At 36.4% G+C, this 16,565-nt stretch overlaps 1 protein-coding gene across 3 annotated transcripts in view; it reads right to left on the bottom strand.

The window, feature by feature from the left end:
- egfem1 (EGF-like and EMI domain containing 1) overlaps positions 1-16,565 on the bottom strand; it is a 119,410-nt gene that overhangs the window by 54,866 nt on the left and 47,979 nt on the right. For 2 of the 3 annotated variants that reach the window (XM_087283185.1, NM_001080189.1), the window contains 9 exon segments: positions 15,745-15,867; positions 13,415-13,552; positions 12,182-12,298; positions 11,586-11,708; positions 9,346-9,576; positions 9,041-9,172; positions 5,944-6,072; positions 3,970-4,098; positions 550-684 (listed from right to left, as the gene is read on the bottom strand). In XM_087283185.1, coding sequence (XP_087139311.1) covers positions 550-684; positions 3,970-4,098; positions 5,944-6,072; positions 9,041-9,172; positions 9,346-9,576; positions 11,586-11,708; positions 12,182-12,298; positions 13,415-13,552; positions 15,745-15,867 — 1,257 coding nt within the window. 3 annotated transcript variants of the gene reach the window in all.

Genomic DNA, 16,565 nt, shown 5'->3' with positions numbered 1-16,565 from the left:
ATAATATACATATAAGGACAAAACTGTTCGCTCTAATAGCTCAAAATCTTTTCAAGTTCTTTTTAACAGAGCAAGTAAATCTTTTCACAGTATTTCCTATTATATTATGTTTCTGGAGAAAGTCTTAGTTAAAGAGGCCGTTATGTCAGAAAACTCTGTCATTATTTACTCCCCCTTGTTCCAAACCCGTTTGTGTTTCTTCTGTTGAACACAAAAGAAGATATTTTGAAGAATGCTGGAACCTGTAACCATTGACTTCCATACTCTTTGTTTTTCCTACTATAGAAGTCGATATTTACAGGTTTTCAGCTTTCTTCGAAATATCTTCGTAGGTGTTCAACAGAAGAAAGAAACAAGTGTTGTGAGAGAGAGTAAATAGTGAGTAAATTTTCATTTTGGGGTGAACTTTCCCTGTAAACGGCACTTTGCGAAATATTAAAAACAAAAGAATACAAATTTTTTACACAATGGCTTCTAATTTTGTCTTCAACTATATGTCTGTCTTCCTTATATAACTGTTTCAAATGCCTCCATCACCGTTTTACCCACCTGTCTGGCAGCGGTCGCCATGGTAACCAGGTTTACACAAACAGGTGCCCATTTGGGGATCACAAGAGAGAGAGTTTTCCTGCACACATTCACACTCCTCTGAACAACCCGCACCATGGCTCCATTTGGGACATGCTGAGGTGGAGAAACAATATTTTAACATATCAGCAAAACTCATTCTTTCATTCATTTCCTCTGCTTTTCCGGGGCTGGGTGGGAGGGGCAGCAGTCTTAAGAAAGAACTCCAGACTTCCCGCTCCCCAGACACTTCCTCCAGCTTCTCTGGGGATCCTGAGGGGCTTCCAGGCCAGCTGAGAGACATAATCCTTCCAGTGTGTCCTGGGTCTTCCCCATGGCCTCCTCCCAGTGGGACATGCCCAGAACACCTTCCTAGGTAGGCATCCAGAAGGCATCTGGAACAGATGCCTGAGCCACCTCAGCTGACTTCTCTTGATGTGTAGGAGCAACGGCTCTACTCTGAGCTCCTCCCGAGTGACAGCTCCTCATTAAGCTATCTATAAGAGTGCGTCCTGCCACCCTGCGAAGAAAACTCATTTCAGCCACTTGTATCTGGGATCTTGTTCTTTCAGTCATGACCCAAAGCTCATGACCATAGGGGAGAGTAGGAATGTAGATTGACCGGTAAATTGAGAGCTGTAACTTTCGGTAAAGCTCCATTTTCACCACATTGGACCGGTACATCGACTGTATTATTGCTGCCGCTGCGCCTGTCAATATTATGCCCCATCCTTCCATCATTCATGAATAAACCCCAAAATACGTGAACTCCTCCGCCTGGAGTAAGGATTTTCCTCCAACCTGGAGATGGCAAACCACCTTTTTCTAGTGGAGCATCATAACCTCGGACTTGGAGGTGCTGATTCTCATCCCAGCTGCGTCACACTCGACAAACTGCCCCAGTGCATGCTGAAGGTCCATGTTCGAAGAAGCCAACAGAACAACATCATCTGTGAATAACAGAGATAAAATCCTGTGGTCCCTGAACCTGTCCCCCTCCAGCCCATGGCTGTGCTTTGAAATTCCATGCATTAAAATTATGAACAGAATTAGTGACAAAATATGATATAATATATATATTGTGGTTAATAATGTTAATAAACAAATAAGAAGCCATTCAAACAAAACCTGTTTTTCTTCACTTTTCTAAAGTTTTTCTATGTAAATATGCGCTTGATGGTCACGTGTGACGCCTGTTTCACACCGCAAGCGTCAGCGGCGCGTGAGCAGAGCGTGAGCAGCGCGTATGTCGAGCAGTAGCAGCACGCAGGCGTTTGCCTTTCACACCAGCTGCGTCTGCAGCGCGCAGCTCTTCGGCAGCTGCTGCTGAGATCAACCTATCTCTGTCTATTCTATCTAGTTACCCCTCTATATACAAATACACTTTTTAAACTTTTCATCTGTACCAAGGCCCCTCCTATGCTGTTTCATTAACCTGCAAATGTTTATTTTACAAATTTTATAGATCAAATAGTACTGTATGCTTCTAAAGCTAACTTATATGAGAATTGTCTACAGTCAGAAGACAATCGCCTGTGATATCATGTCATTTGTTTTTTGATTATCAGGTTGCTGTAGACCTAGTTATAATCATATTTATACAATATAGTTATAATGATATTTATACATGATCAAACTAGTGTTAATTTCTCCGCTTCAGTGATGTCCAGCGGCAGAATAACAGCTCGTTAATTCATGCTCGTGCAGATGATGAGACGGACAAAAGTAATTAATGCATGCCATTCTTTTACTTATTTTCGTGTTGTCAGATTCACAGTGCAAACAGCTCCCGGTAGGAATAACTCGAGTGAACATAAAACAAAGCCGATTAAAACTTTCTTGCTCTGCTAGCTGCACAGAACACAGCGAGCTCACATAATCCAGCATGCGTGTCGCACTACACTACCCACAATACACTTCGCTATGGACTACAAATCCCGTAAATATTCCATTTCCCCTCTCCTACAACACTAGTGTGCAACTTAAGCAAAACTGATAGTAAAATAGTTTTACATTTGGTTTTGTAGTTCGGGCCTAAATAAATGTTTGTTGCCGTTTTTAATCGTTTTAAGTTCATTTGAATGACTATATATAAACCATTTGACATTATTAACGCATTTATTGGGTAAAATTGTTAGTTTTTACTGTCATTCAATGTGTTTTGGTCATTCTCAATGCACTGTCACTTTAATTGAGCGTGAGCAGCGCGTCAAAAATAGACCCAGCGCCGAAACTATCGCTGCACTGCTGCTTCGGCGACGCTCACGCCTCGCTCTGACGCGCTGCTGCTGCGTGCGGTATGAAAGCTCTAATCTGTTAACATGGACGCCGAAAACACACGCGCTGCTCACGCTCTGCTCACGCACCGCTGACGCTTGCGGTGTGAAACAGGCGTGACAGTTACGCTTGTATTTTCCTTTCTTTTTTTTGCATGTACCTCCTCACAAGTGTCATGTTAACTTTTACATGCATCATCACTCATCAATATCAGTTCCAAAGCAGTGGACCAATCAGAAGAGCTCAGAGGTTAAACAAACCTTGCAAGCTTCTGTTTACAGTAGCAAGTTTGCATTACGTTATTATTTTGTTACAGTCCATGATTACAATGGTTATATTTGACAGCAACATGGCTGAGGAGATGCTTTTTTAAAAGTAAATTAGTGAATAAAAACATTCCTGAGCGCCACGTCTGACTTTTTAGACACAAAGAAGCTACAAAAGCAATCTGAGCAACTGTGTTTTGACCCACGGTAGAAGCTTAAAACATTTTACGGGGGTTTCACAGTAGCACTTTTGGTGTGAGTCAGCTGAAGTCAGAGTTTGGTTCATTTGGATAATCAGTATGTGAACACTTATTCATTTCATTTTCTTTCGGCTTAGTCTCTTATAAATCAGGGTTCACCACAGTGGAATGAGCCGCCAACTATTCCGGCATATGTTTTACGCAGTGGATGCCCTTCCAGCCGCAAACTGGGACACACACACTTACACTCTCACACATACACTTTGGCCAATTTAGTTTATTCAATTCACCTATAGCGCATGTCTTTGGACTGTGGGGGAAACCGGAGCACACGGAGGAAACCCACACGAACATGGGGAGAACATGCAAACTCCACACAGAAATGCCAACAGGCCCAGCTGGAACTCAAGCCAGTGACTTTCTTACTGTGAGGTGACATTGCTAAATGTGTATGTGAACACACACACACACACACACACACACACACACACACACACAAATAGTACTATGGCAAACCAAATATTGAAGTCAATGATTACATGTTTTCGACTTTCCTCAAAATATCTTCCTGTTTTCAACAGAAGAATCTCACAGGTTTGAAACAAGGGAAAGGTGTCACTTAATACCAGGTGTAAATCTGGTATTAGTATAAGACTTACGCAGATGGCAGAATTTGCCGTAGAGTCCCGGTGTGCACAGACAGCCTCCGTATAGACGATGGCAGTGTCCATTATTGGGGCAGTTGCACCTCCTCCGACAGAGTCGCCCATAAAAACCCTGCGGACAACCTGATCACATCACATCACATGATATTAGTAAAATTCAACAGTGTTCCTCTGGAAATACATCATCACATGACAAAAAGATCACAACACGTGCAAATAGCATGGAAATGTTTCAAGGACCCAAAAACGTGACACGACTGCTTTGATTTGCTTATTGTCCCATGACTATTTCTCAGTCAAGTAGTAGGTAATCTTTGAGTTTTTTTTGTTTATTTTAACATCCTGATTACACCATTCCCTTGTCTTTGGTTTATTATTAGCCTAAATTAGGGCCGGGTCGATAAACAGTATTATATTGAATCACAATCAAATTTATGTCAATAATAATGATAAGCTCAGGACTTTACTCTATATTGATCTAAGAGCCACAGCAGAAATGTGCAACAATAAGAATCTAAAAGTGTGTTGATATTAGAGTTGTACCAAATTTTCGGCCACTGAAAATTTATCGGCCCAAAATATGTTATGCCATTTAATGGACCCTCAAATTTTTGTGGCTTCAGTCATTTTTGGGGTATACTTAAATCTGGAAGCATCAACAACTTATATCAAAATATATATCGTTTTGGTTTGGTATGGAAAATAATTATTGAGATTGCATTTTTGCCATATCGCCCAGCTTTAGCCTAAACAGCCATGTCCGTCACGTGTTAGGGTCCCCTTGAAACATTTCTGTTGTGTTCTCTGCTATTTGCAAAAAAAGCTGGCTTTTTCCTAATTTGTTTGCATTGTGAGAAAATGCAGCGAGTTTTTTAAAATGTGTTTGCATTGTGAGGATTTGCAACACGTATGATGTCAAACCGATGAGGATCTTTTCTTAATTCGCTGGCTTTTTTTTAAATTGCATGTATTTTCTTAAATTGCAGCACATTAAGCTCTCTCGGCCACCAATATTTTTTTTACGTGTTATTTATTTATTTATTTATTTATTTATTTATTTATTTGTTTGTTTGTTTGTTTGTTTGTTTGTTTATATATTCAATCATTCATTTATTTATTTGTTTGTTTGTTTGTTTGTTTGTTTGTTTGTTTGTTTGTTTCATTTATTATGTTAGCCAAGTGTGCATTAATATTTATTATAATGCATTAATAATTATTATAATTTAATATTAATTATATTTACCATGAACATATATACATTTTAATGTGCTAATTTGATGCTCAAGAAACATTTCTTATTATTGTTGATAAAAACGCTTAATATTTTAGGGACACTTTGCTTGTTTGCACTTGTAAGAAACAGGAAAAAAAAAACATTTGTATTAAAATAAATACTTTCAATGTCCTATATATTACGTTAGCACATTCTGTCCTCTACGTTTTGTACTCTGACAATAAAGGTTCTGCTGAAAAAAACGATACTCTCTTCCCAAACAATTCAAACCAGTAGTGCTCTATTTAACACCATAGGAAACATCCAAAATGAACAGCACTTACAATACATGCAACTAAAGATGAACTAAACTATCAAGAACTATCTTGAACTAAAAATCAATTTATCTAAATACTACTGTTATTAAAAAAATGTTGCTTTATTTGTAAAAAAAAAATAATAATAATAAATAAATATACATTGTGCTTTAATGGTACTACCAAGACACTTGCAGACTATCCAACAAGCAGCAGCACAGAAAAGACAGGAAAGCAAAGAAATAAATCTCCTCACATTCCTTTTTCTTTTCCTCATGAGACAACATTAGAAGACAAAAGAGCTGAAGTATTATGAAAACAAGACAGAACACTGAAATATGACAAAGTAAAGAGGAAATATCATTAAAAACTGTTTAAAAATGGAAGTTGTCAAAGTTAAAAGCCAGGCTGAGACATAAAGCATGTGTAGCTGTATACCGTTTTCGCAGTGCAGACCATGGACCCCTGGAGGACACAAGCACTTCCCGGTCACTGGGTCACAGCGGCCCCCGTTCTTACAAACACACAGACTGTTACACTCAGCACCATATGTGCCCTCAGGACAAGCTAAAAGACAGAGAGACAAAGAGAGAATCATAAGAAAATACATGTTTAGTGTCCTCAGAGGAACCAAAAAGAAATACAGCAGCATACTTCTGTTGACTCTAGGGTGAATTAAAAAAACGAGACTACATGGAAAAAATGTACATGTATATAGCGCACAGTGATGAGTCTGGAGGTGCTCTTATAGCTCTTCAACATGCTGGGCTATAAACTAGTTGGGTTATATAGGAATACTTCGTTTTGAGCCACTGAACCGAACCCAAAGGGGCTTGATGGGATTTTTGTGTTTAAGGGTAAATATGACAAGATTGGGAGCTGTATGTCAGATAGATGGAGAGAAGAAGTAAAAAAATGTGCTGTGTGTGTTATTAAGCTATTATGCTGAGTCTAATGTTCTGTCATTAACATACATTTTTATGTGAAACAAATAAGAGTTTACAGTTAGGTTATAATAAAATGCTTTTACTGTTTTCAACACTGAGTAAAACATTCATTGTTGATGACATTTCTTCAAAATGTAAAGTCAAATGTAAAGACAAATTATTTTCAGTTGTCAGGCATCTCGTAAAAACAAGTAACATGTTTCTTGTTGACTTTGTGGTCATATAAGTCTGGTAAAATAACATTAATTGTACAATGCATTTGAATATTTTTATTATTATTATTGTTTTTATTATTATTTTTTTTCCAATTTTATAGTCCGTAAGTACATAATGTTTAGTCTTTTAACCCTTGTGGTCAGGCTCCATAACCAATTCTAAAACTTTGGTACAAGTAAACCCCTTTCTAATGTTGCTTGCGGCTCTTCTCACCAACAAATGACCAGCATAATGCATGCAAATCCACATACCTTTTTGTTTAGTCAATATGTCTCAACATCAAAAGGCAGCATTTTTACAGCAATTTAATTTAGAGAATATTTTCATCTCTATCATAACAAAAGGGTAGAAAATTTGCCCAAAGTGTATAGTTTGTTTGTATAGAGTTTTTTTTTTAAAGCATTTTCCCTAAATGTCTCAAAATAAGATTTGTCACCAAAAATCATCCGGCTAGCTGAAACACAGAAATGGTTATGGCCAAACAAAACTTAAAATCCCCCCAGAGTGGATAAAAACATCCCCAACAGCACATAAGGGTTAAAATCGATTAAAAGTCTTGTAGGGTTTTCCGGTCTCGACACACACACACACAAACTATAAAACATTTGCATTCAACACAATTACTTGTGTTTTTTTATTTTATTTTCTATTTTGACTTTAATTTCAGGTAAGATTTTAGTGTGTTTGGTGGTCCCGGTTTTTCCACAAAATTAGGCTTTTTTTTTAAATGCAGTTGCACAAAAAAATAAGGTAGCGTTTATTTTTTGGGGATACTTTCCTGATGTGCTGCAGCAGCCAAAATGTTTCTTTCACTTGAATACAAAATACAAATGCCATCATTTCTTAATGAATATTTATCTTGGTATGCATACCTGGCAACCCCAAAACAGCTGCAAGTGAGTGAGTAAAGTCATCTGATGACACGCCACATATTAAATGAGCAGAATGTCAGTTATACACCCTCATCTGAGAAAGGTACTTAGAAGAGTTATTTGGTGTGCGGAAAGTCAGTCAATACTTTTAACAAGTTTACTATATCTACAACTAGTAGTAGTAGTAAACTTTATTGTCCTTAACAGGAAATTTGTGATAGGCATCACCATATTGCTGCAGAAATTCCATAAAAACAACATAAAATACAGCAGTTACAAAATGTATAATGCTAATTAAGATAGACTCTTGTTAAATAAACCCACTGAAACGGGTACAAAGGATTTCTTGTCACAGTTTAACCTACACTTTGGGGCTCTATATCTTTTATCAGAGGGAAGCAGTTCAAAATGTGAAAACAAAAGAATGAGTTTGTTCGTTCACAATTCTTTCCACCTGATTGAGGACACAATTCTCATATAAAGCTGGAGGTTTAAAATATTCAACAATTTTTCATCCTGTCTTTAAGAGATGCATCAACTTAGATTTAAACTGAAAAGATAGGTTGACAAACCACACTGTGAATCCATATCTAACAATGCTTTGAAGAACTGCTTTAAAAACAACATCATGAGCTTCTTGTTAACTCCAAAAAGATGCAACCTCCGTAAAAAATACAATCTCTGATGTAAACGAGAACAAACCAACTCAATGTGTTTTCCATGTGAAAGATATGTCGATGTAAATTCCCCAAGTACTTATAGGTCATAGGATGGTCGTGTACAACCACTTGACAATGGTCACCTATACACTTTGGGTCAAATACTAGCTCTTCTGTTTTCTTAGTATGTCCTGTTGTCTTATTATTTTTAGCCTATTTATATCACACCACTCAACAAACCGGCTAATTTCTGACTGGTAGATAACATTAATATTAGTAATACACTTCTCGGTGTATCAGAGAAGATTTCCCTTTGTGGGAGTTCAGTATTTCACTTTGGTTGGATTAAGAAAAATATTGGTCTACTTTTTATTGCTTTTAGGTTGTCATTTGGCTGAAAAATTCTCTTGGACCTGGCAACCCTGGTCTTTGGGGGCTGGAATCCGAATAACACCCTAATCCTCAGGTCAAACTCGTTGCCTCCAATTAAAATAGAAGCCTTCAGCCAATCAAATTTTAACATCTACCAACCCCCAATAGGAAAAATATGGAAGACCTAACTTTTACAGGGTTCCAAGGTTTCAGTTGAAGTTAGAATTCATTCCCTGTAAAAAAAAAAAAAAAATGCTGGGCTCCACACAATCCCTTTACGTTATCCCAACACAAATTGATTAAGTTTACTTAATCGCTTTTACAAATTTAAGTGGATTGAACATAAAAAATTAAGTTGCCCCCCCAAAAAAACGTAAAAATTGTGTCATTAGTCATTTTAAATAAGTCGTTTGAACAAGCAGCAAAGGTAATTGTTTAAGTGTTAATAACAGAAAATAAAAACACTCACTGTCATTACAGATGAGTCCCGTCCAGCCGGGTGGACAAACACAGCGGTCCTTCTCTGCTGCACAGACTCCTCCATTAACACAGTCCTCACAGCTCACACTGCAGTCGTCCCCAAACACTCCCGTCTCACACACTGACACACATAGAAACTTGACTATTTATTGAATTTATTACATCGGTTTATAAATATAATCCATTTATTGAATTGACTTGACGTACACACTACTTAAAAACAGTGAAGGCATTAAAATTTTATTAACAGTAAAAGTAAACCTGAAAGAAAATGAATTAAGCGGTTTCTCTTACTACTCTTGCTGATGGTGGTCAGCTCTTCTCTGTGTTCTGGGTCGTGTGTGTCTTCTGGGTAGTAAGAGTGTGTGTCATCATCATACGGTCTATGTAAAGCAGCGGTGTAATGCAGCAGTTGAGGAGGTCGGCGGAAGAGTAAGTTCGGCAAATGCAGAACCTCCGGCTCAACTTCACTGCCGAACAGATCTTCATCCTCCTCTTCCTGCTCCACTTCCCTCTGATAGAGAGCTAAACATGCAAGATACAGAATCAATGAGACTTAAGAAAAATAGAAAACACAGTGACCGGTGTTAGGGAAAGTAATGTTTTGACAGTAATGCTTTACAATATTGAGTAACTCCCCAAAAGAGTAAATAGTTGCATGTGTTACGGTACTTTTGAGTTACTTTTTCTGACCTGGCTGAGGCTGGATCTCTGTCAGAACTTCCGGGGGGGGGGGGGGGGTTTCTTCTTCTTTATTTAATAGAAGAGCTATATTAGAAGAGTGTGTATACCAACACACTACCTTCAATTACCTTACAAAATTACTATAGGATAATGTTATCTTTGGAGAATTTCCTGATCCCAGAGCTGTACATGGCGTATATACAGATTAATGAACGTTTAAAGTAATGCGCTTGCTACTTTTGTACTTTTTGTCTTATTAAAAAGTAAAATCAATGTCCACTCTGAAAATACTCGTTTCTTTTTCTTTATTGTGTTCAAAATAATAAGAATATTTCCATTGCACAAATATAAGGCTCTGCCGTCTTTCTTTCTGCCTGTTTCGGCATACTCTCACTGTATACAGGATTCAACGTGACTACGATTATTTCATTTTTTAAAAGCAAATGAACTAAACTAAAAAGTAACTAAAATATTATTACTTAATCTTGGAAAGTACTGCATTAATGTACCTGTTGCTTAGTACAATAAAATTATTATGTAACTTACGTTGTGATGTATTATCCCCCAACACTGACAGTTATTGTTGTTATTACTGACAGTTTATTATTGTTAAATACAAATTAATAAAAAATACAAATTAATAAAAAATATACAATAAAATATTTTAGCTACTGTATAATTATTAAGATAAAATAAACTAACCTAAATATAATTTTATATATATATATATATATATATATATATATATATATATATATATATATTTTTTTTTTTTTTTTTTTTTTTTAATAACATACTGTAAATGTTACCGGAAATAAAATATTATATAAAAATATTATATAAAAACTAACTTGCTATACACATTCATTTGATATAAAATTTAATAAAAATTTAAATAACAATAAAAATGAATAATCTACACAAACAGTTACACAGCTATCAAATGACAAAAATACACAAGTTAAAAACTTTAACAAACATTTTAATGTAAATAAAAAATGTCAACCTTATTCCAGTTATTAATAAAAAACCCAATATTATGTCAGCAATACTGGCAATATTAAATTGATATCCATTTAAAGCTGAAATAAAATTAACAAACTTTATTCATTCATTCATTTTCTTTTCAGCTTAGTCCCTTTATCAATCAGGGGTCACCACAGCGAAATTAAGCCCCAATTTATCCAGCATATGTTTTGCACAGCGTATTACCTTCTAGCTGCAACCCATCGCTGGGTAACACCCATACACTCTCATTCACACACATAGATACAGACAACGGTGGCTCAGGCATGGTTACTCAGTGGTTAGCACTGTCGCCTCACAGGAAAGAAGGTCACTGGTTCGAGTCCCGGCAGTGCCAGTTGGCATTTCTGTGTGGAGTTTGCACGTTCTCCCTGTGTTCACATGGGTTTCCTCCAGGTGCTCTGCTTTCCCCCACAGTCCAAATACATGTGCTATTGGTGAATTGAATAAGCTAAATTGGCCGTAGTGTGTGAATGGGAGAATTCCCCAGTACTGGGTTGCAGCTGGAAAGGCATCCATTGCGTAAAACATATGCTGGATAAGTTGGTGGGTCATTCCACTGTGGTGACCCCTGATGAATAAAGGGACTAAGCTGAAGGAAAATGAAAGAATGAATAATCCAGTGAAATATTTCCTCAGTGGTTTAACTGGAACCAAAAATACCAAAACAGAGACATCTAAAGACATATAAAATTAACTCAAACTATTAATAAACCTCAGAATAGTTACTCAGTGATGCTAAAATTACTATTAAAATATGATAAACAATTTTACAAATCCCTGTTTATAGATTCAGCTAAAGAAAGTCAAACTTATGCACTTACGAGAGCAGGATTTCTGGTCATAGTCCAGCCTGAAGCCCACCTGACAGAAACACTCATAAGAGCCCAAAGAGTTGACACAGTACTGAGAGCAGCCTGACGTCTCAGACACACACTCGTCAATGTCTGAAGAAACACACATCTATGTCAGACTATATGCACGGTGTATATATAGTTTTACATTTTTAAAAAAACATTTTAAGGTTAAAATTATTAGCTCCCTTAAGCATTTTTTTATTTTCTACGAACAAATCATCATTATACAATAACTTGCCTAAATACTCTAACCTGCCCAATTATGCTAGTTAAGTCTTTAAATGTCACTTTAAGCTGTATAAGTGTCTTGAAAAAATATCTAGTCAAATATAATTTACTGTCATCATGGCAAAAATTAAAGAAATCAGTTATTAGAAATGAGTTATTAAAACTATTATGTTTAGAAATGTGTTGGAAAAAAATTGTCTTTCTGAACATTAAAAAAATATACAGGGGGTAATAATACAGGAGAGCTAATAATTCTGATTTCAACTGTATGTGATCCAATTCACTTTAGATAAATAAGGCAGATCAGCAAGTAAAGCACACACATACACACACACCGTCACATGTGCATCCGTTGGGCGTGTATCCTGGTCTACAGCCGCACTCGTAGCCTCCTGGGTAGTTTTTACAGAAATGACTACAGCAGGCCTCTCCGTTTTCACACTCATCCATGTCTGCGGAAGACACACACAAAATACAGAAACATTTGGTCAGATGACACATGATCATATGACATGTACAGTTGAAGTCAGAATTATATTAATCAAAAATAAATATAGCTTAAGGGGGCTAATAATATTGATCTTAAAATGTTTTTAAAAAATTTAAAACTGCTTTTATTCTAGCCAAAAATAAAACATATAAGACTTTCTCCAAAAGAAAAAATATTATCAGACATACTATGAAAATTTTCTTGCTCCGTTAAACATCATTTGGGAAATATTTAAAAAGAAAATCACAGGAGGGCAAATTATTTTGACTTTAAGTACATGTATAATATGTGTTTAGCTACTATGCAGCATTTAAACATATGTAAATGACAGAATGGTGATTTTTCAACTACTCTTTTTTTTCGTCTTTCGTTAAATTATGTAATTTTGTAAAAAAAAAAAAAATGAGGATTTAAAAACTGACACTGTAAAAATATTTATTAATTATTAATTAACAGGTTCTCCATTTCGTGATTCAAAGTTTTTCTTTTGTAAGTTTATTTACATTGCATAATGTGACCTTGATCTCTTCTCTGCAGTTTAACAAAGTGATTATATTTTATTGAATAAGGAAAAGTGTTTGGGAAAGTTACTTTCAAAATTAATGATTTACAATATTGAGTAACTCCCCAACTAATTGTTACTTATTTACTTTTTATGGTAAATCAAGCATTTTGCAACATCTTTTTGTTTCCAGCCCCAAATTTACATACAGTAATGTTCATGCATAATTCATAATGTCAAAATAACTATATGGTCTTATGCTGTGGTCACAACAGAGTTTGAGCATGCAAAATTCTGTCATGCAGCGCTGTGAAAAGGAGCGGGATAAAAAAAGTAGACATAAAAAAGGAGCGATTGATCCATGTTTTAAATTTCGCTCCAGAGAGGTCATGTTCTGATTTTCTATTGCTCTCATGCTCTCATCACATAATGCGATTTCGCAGACCAAACTTGAACTTTGCAACTCAGCGAACTGCTAAACTTGCAGAACCAGCATGTGTTTCCGTCTGTGGCATTGGCATGCGTGTGAATGGAAAAGTGCAGTGCGACTTTAGACCTATCATGCGGCCTACATACCTATGCATGTCTTAAGGTCTTCAGCGAGCTGGTAGCCTTGGTTGCAGGAGCACAAGGGCCCGCTGGTGGTGTGTTCACAGCGATGAGAGCAGCCACCGTTGTTTTTCTCACAGCCGTTCACAATCTCCATCTCTATTCCTGCAGGATACGTCACTTCACATTATTCACGTTTGTGTCCAGAAGTGAAAACCTTTTTCATTTCTCAAAAATTTTACTCATTTTTAACAACCGATAAACCTTTGAAGTTTGTTAATGAATTTTATATGGAAATTATTTTAAACTATTTTTTTTAATATTCATACTAAATTACCATATTCGCACAAAAAAGTGCATTACCCATAATAATAATAATAATAATAATAATACATTCCATTTCATTATTGTTTGCCTTTCAAACCACTCATGGTCACCGTACATAAGACTTAATATAAATAAGAACAATAAATAATTATGAACAATTAAAAAAACATTTAAAAGCAGCATTTACAAAATGACAACAATAAAGAAAATACACAATAATATTAAAAACAGTATTTTGAATTTTCCCATGATGAAAAAATTCCATGACGGATTTACGGCAAGAAATGCTTTAAAAATAATATTCTGACACCCATATGAAATTTTACAAATTATACATAAATAAAATACTTGCATAATATACACTTACCGCCACTTTATTAGGTACACCATGTCCAACTGTTTGTTAACGCAAATTTCTAATTAGCCATTCACATGGCAGCAACTTCATGCATTTGAGATCAAGAAGATCTGCTGCAGTTCAAACCGAGCATCAGGATGGGGAAGAAAGATGATCTAAGTGACTTTAAACCTTGATGCCAGAGGTCAGAGGAGAATGGCCAGACTGGTTCCAGCTGATAGAAAGGCAACATTAACTCAAATAACCACTCATCACAACCAAGGTATGCAAAAGAGCATCTCTGAATCGGATGGGCTACAGCAGCAGAAGAGCGCACGGAGTGCAACTGTCAGTTAAGAACAGGAAACGGAGGTTATAATTCGCTCAGGCTCACCAACATTTGACAATAAAGGATTGGAAAAACGTTGCCTGGTCTGATGAGTCTCCATTTCTGCTTCGACATTCGGATGGTAGGGTCAGAATTTAGCATCAACAACATGAAAACATGGATCCATTCTGCCTTCGGTTCAGGCTGGTGATGGCGTTGTAATAGTGTCGGGATATTTTCCTGGCACACTTTGGGCCCATTAGTACCAATTGAGCATTGTGTCAACTCCACAGCTTACCTGAGTGTTGTTGCTGACCATGTCCATCCCTTTATGACCACAGTGTACCCATCTTCTGATGGCTACTTTCTGCCGGATCACTCACCGTGTCATACAGAGTGAATCATCTCAGACTGGTTTCTTGAACATGACGATGAGTTCACTGTACTCAAATGGCCTCCACAGTCACCAGTTCTTAATCCAATAGAACATCTTTGGGATGTGGTGGAACGGGAAGTTCGCATCATGGATGTGCAGCTGACACATCTACAGCAACTGCGTGATGCTATCTTGTCAATATGGACCAAAATCCTTGAAGAATTTTTCCAGTACATTGTTGAATCTATGCCAAAAAAGATTAAGCCAGCTCCGAAGGCAAAAGGGGGTCCAACCCGGTACTACTAAGGTGTACCTAATAAAGTGGCCGGTGAGTGTATGCACATTCTGTAATATTGTGAAATATACAATATATTTATAAACATTTTCAATGAAGATTAATATTTCTGCTGATTTATTTTGCAGTGTTTCACGGGATTGTAGTTCCTTGTGTAGTTCTTAAAGGGACAGGTCCCCCAAAAATAAAAAATTCTAATCATTTAGTCTTCCTTTGCTTATCACAAACCTGTTTGAGTGTTTATTTTAGTGAACATATCCCTTTAAGAACACATCTTTGTCTTTTTGTCTGATTCGTCTGTGCTTCAAATCAAAGTTTATCATGTTGTGATTCTCCTTGTAGATGATAGATTTGGTTTATGTCCTTATGTTTAACAAAGACTTCTTTTAAAATCTCTATAGGGAAAAAGTAATGAGAAAACCATGTGGAAAAAGTGGGTGGGCACTAAAGCGCTCTATTAAGATTTTTAGATCTCTGATTGGTGCCTGTCAAACACACAGACCAATCACAGACTGTCGGCTCCAGCAAAACACTTCCACATGTGAGTGAACTGAAGTTAATCTGATAATGGTTTCAGCTTCATTACTTTCCTCTTTATTTCCACAGCGCTTTTTACAATGTAAATTGTGGCAAAGCAGCTTAACTAGGATGAAGAAAATATTTTTATTACTCTACATTACTGTCAAAGACTCACGGTAGCACTGTTTTCCATCAGCACCCAGTTCAAATCCCGGGTTACACACACAGCGGAAAGATCCCGGTATGTTCACACAGCCATGAGCGCACTTAGTCTGACCGGACACACATTCATCAATGTCTGTGAGAGAAAAACATTGAGAATTACAAGATATGTCAGTGTAAAGCTAACTAATACTTGTATTTTGCATTGTGTGTGTGTGTGTGTGTGTGTGTGTGTGTGTGTGTGTGTGTGTGTGTGTGTGTGTGTGTGTGTGTGTGTGTGTGTGTGTGTGTGTGTGTGTGTGTGTGCGTGCGTGTGTTTAGCCACAGCAGGCTCTTCATGGGGTCACATGAGGCTCTATCATAAAGTCTGGACTTAAATGAGGTCCAGACAAACATGTGTACACATGACTCAGATCAATGGATTTATGCTGACCTGCACACATAGTAACTAACAGCAGGCTCATTACAACAGTAGTGTGTGTGCGTGTGCGTGTGTGTGTGTGTGTGTGTGTGTGTGTGTGTGTGTGTGTGTGTGTGTGTGTGTGTGTGAAACAGCAGGACACAGAGTTTTATGAGATGAAGAGAGATTTTCGGTGGCCAGTTGAATTGCAGTGAACTGCAAATAAATAAAATAAAATATGAAAAAAAACTTAATAAATAAAAAAAATTTAATTACAATAAAATAAAAATGAAATAAAGTAAAAATATTATTTAAAAAAGAATATAAAATGAAACAATAAATAAAATGAAAAATAAAATAAAGCAAAAAACATAATAATATAAGTAAAATAAGATAAAAATATAATAAAAGTAAAACAAAATTAAAAATGTAAA

This window comes from Danio rerio, chromosome 15 (genome assembly GCF_052040795.2).
Source record: "Danio rerio strain M-AB ecotype USA chromosome 15, GRCz13ab, whole genome shotgun sequence".
In the NCBI taxonomy this organism is placed as follows: domain Eukaryota; kingdom Metazoa; phylum Chordata; class Actinopteri; order Cypriniformes; family Danionidae; genus Danio; species Danio rerio.
Note: the sequence above shows the minus strand (reverse complement) of the source record. Positions and strands in the feature narration are given on the sequence as shown.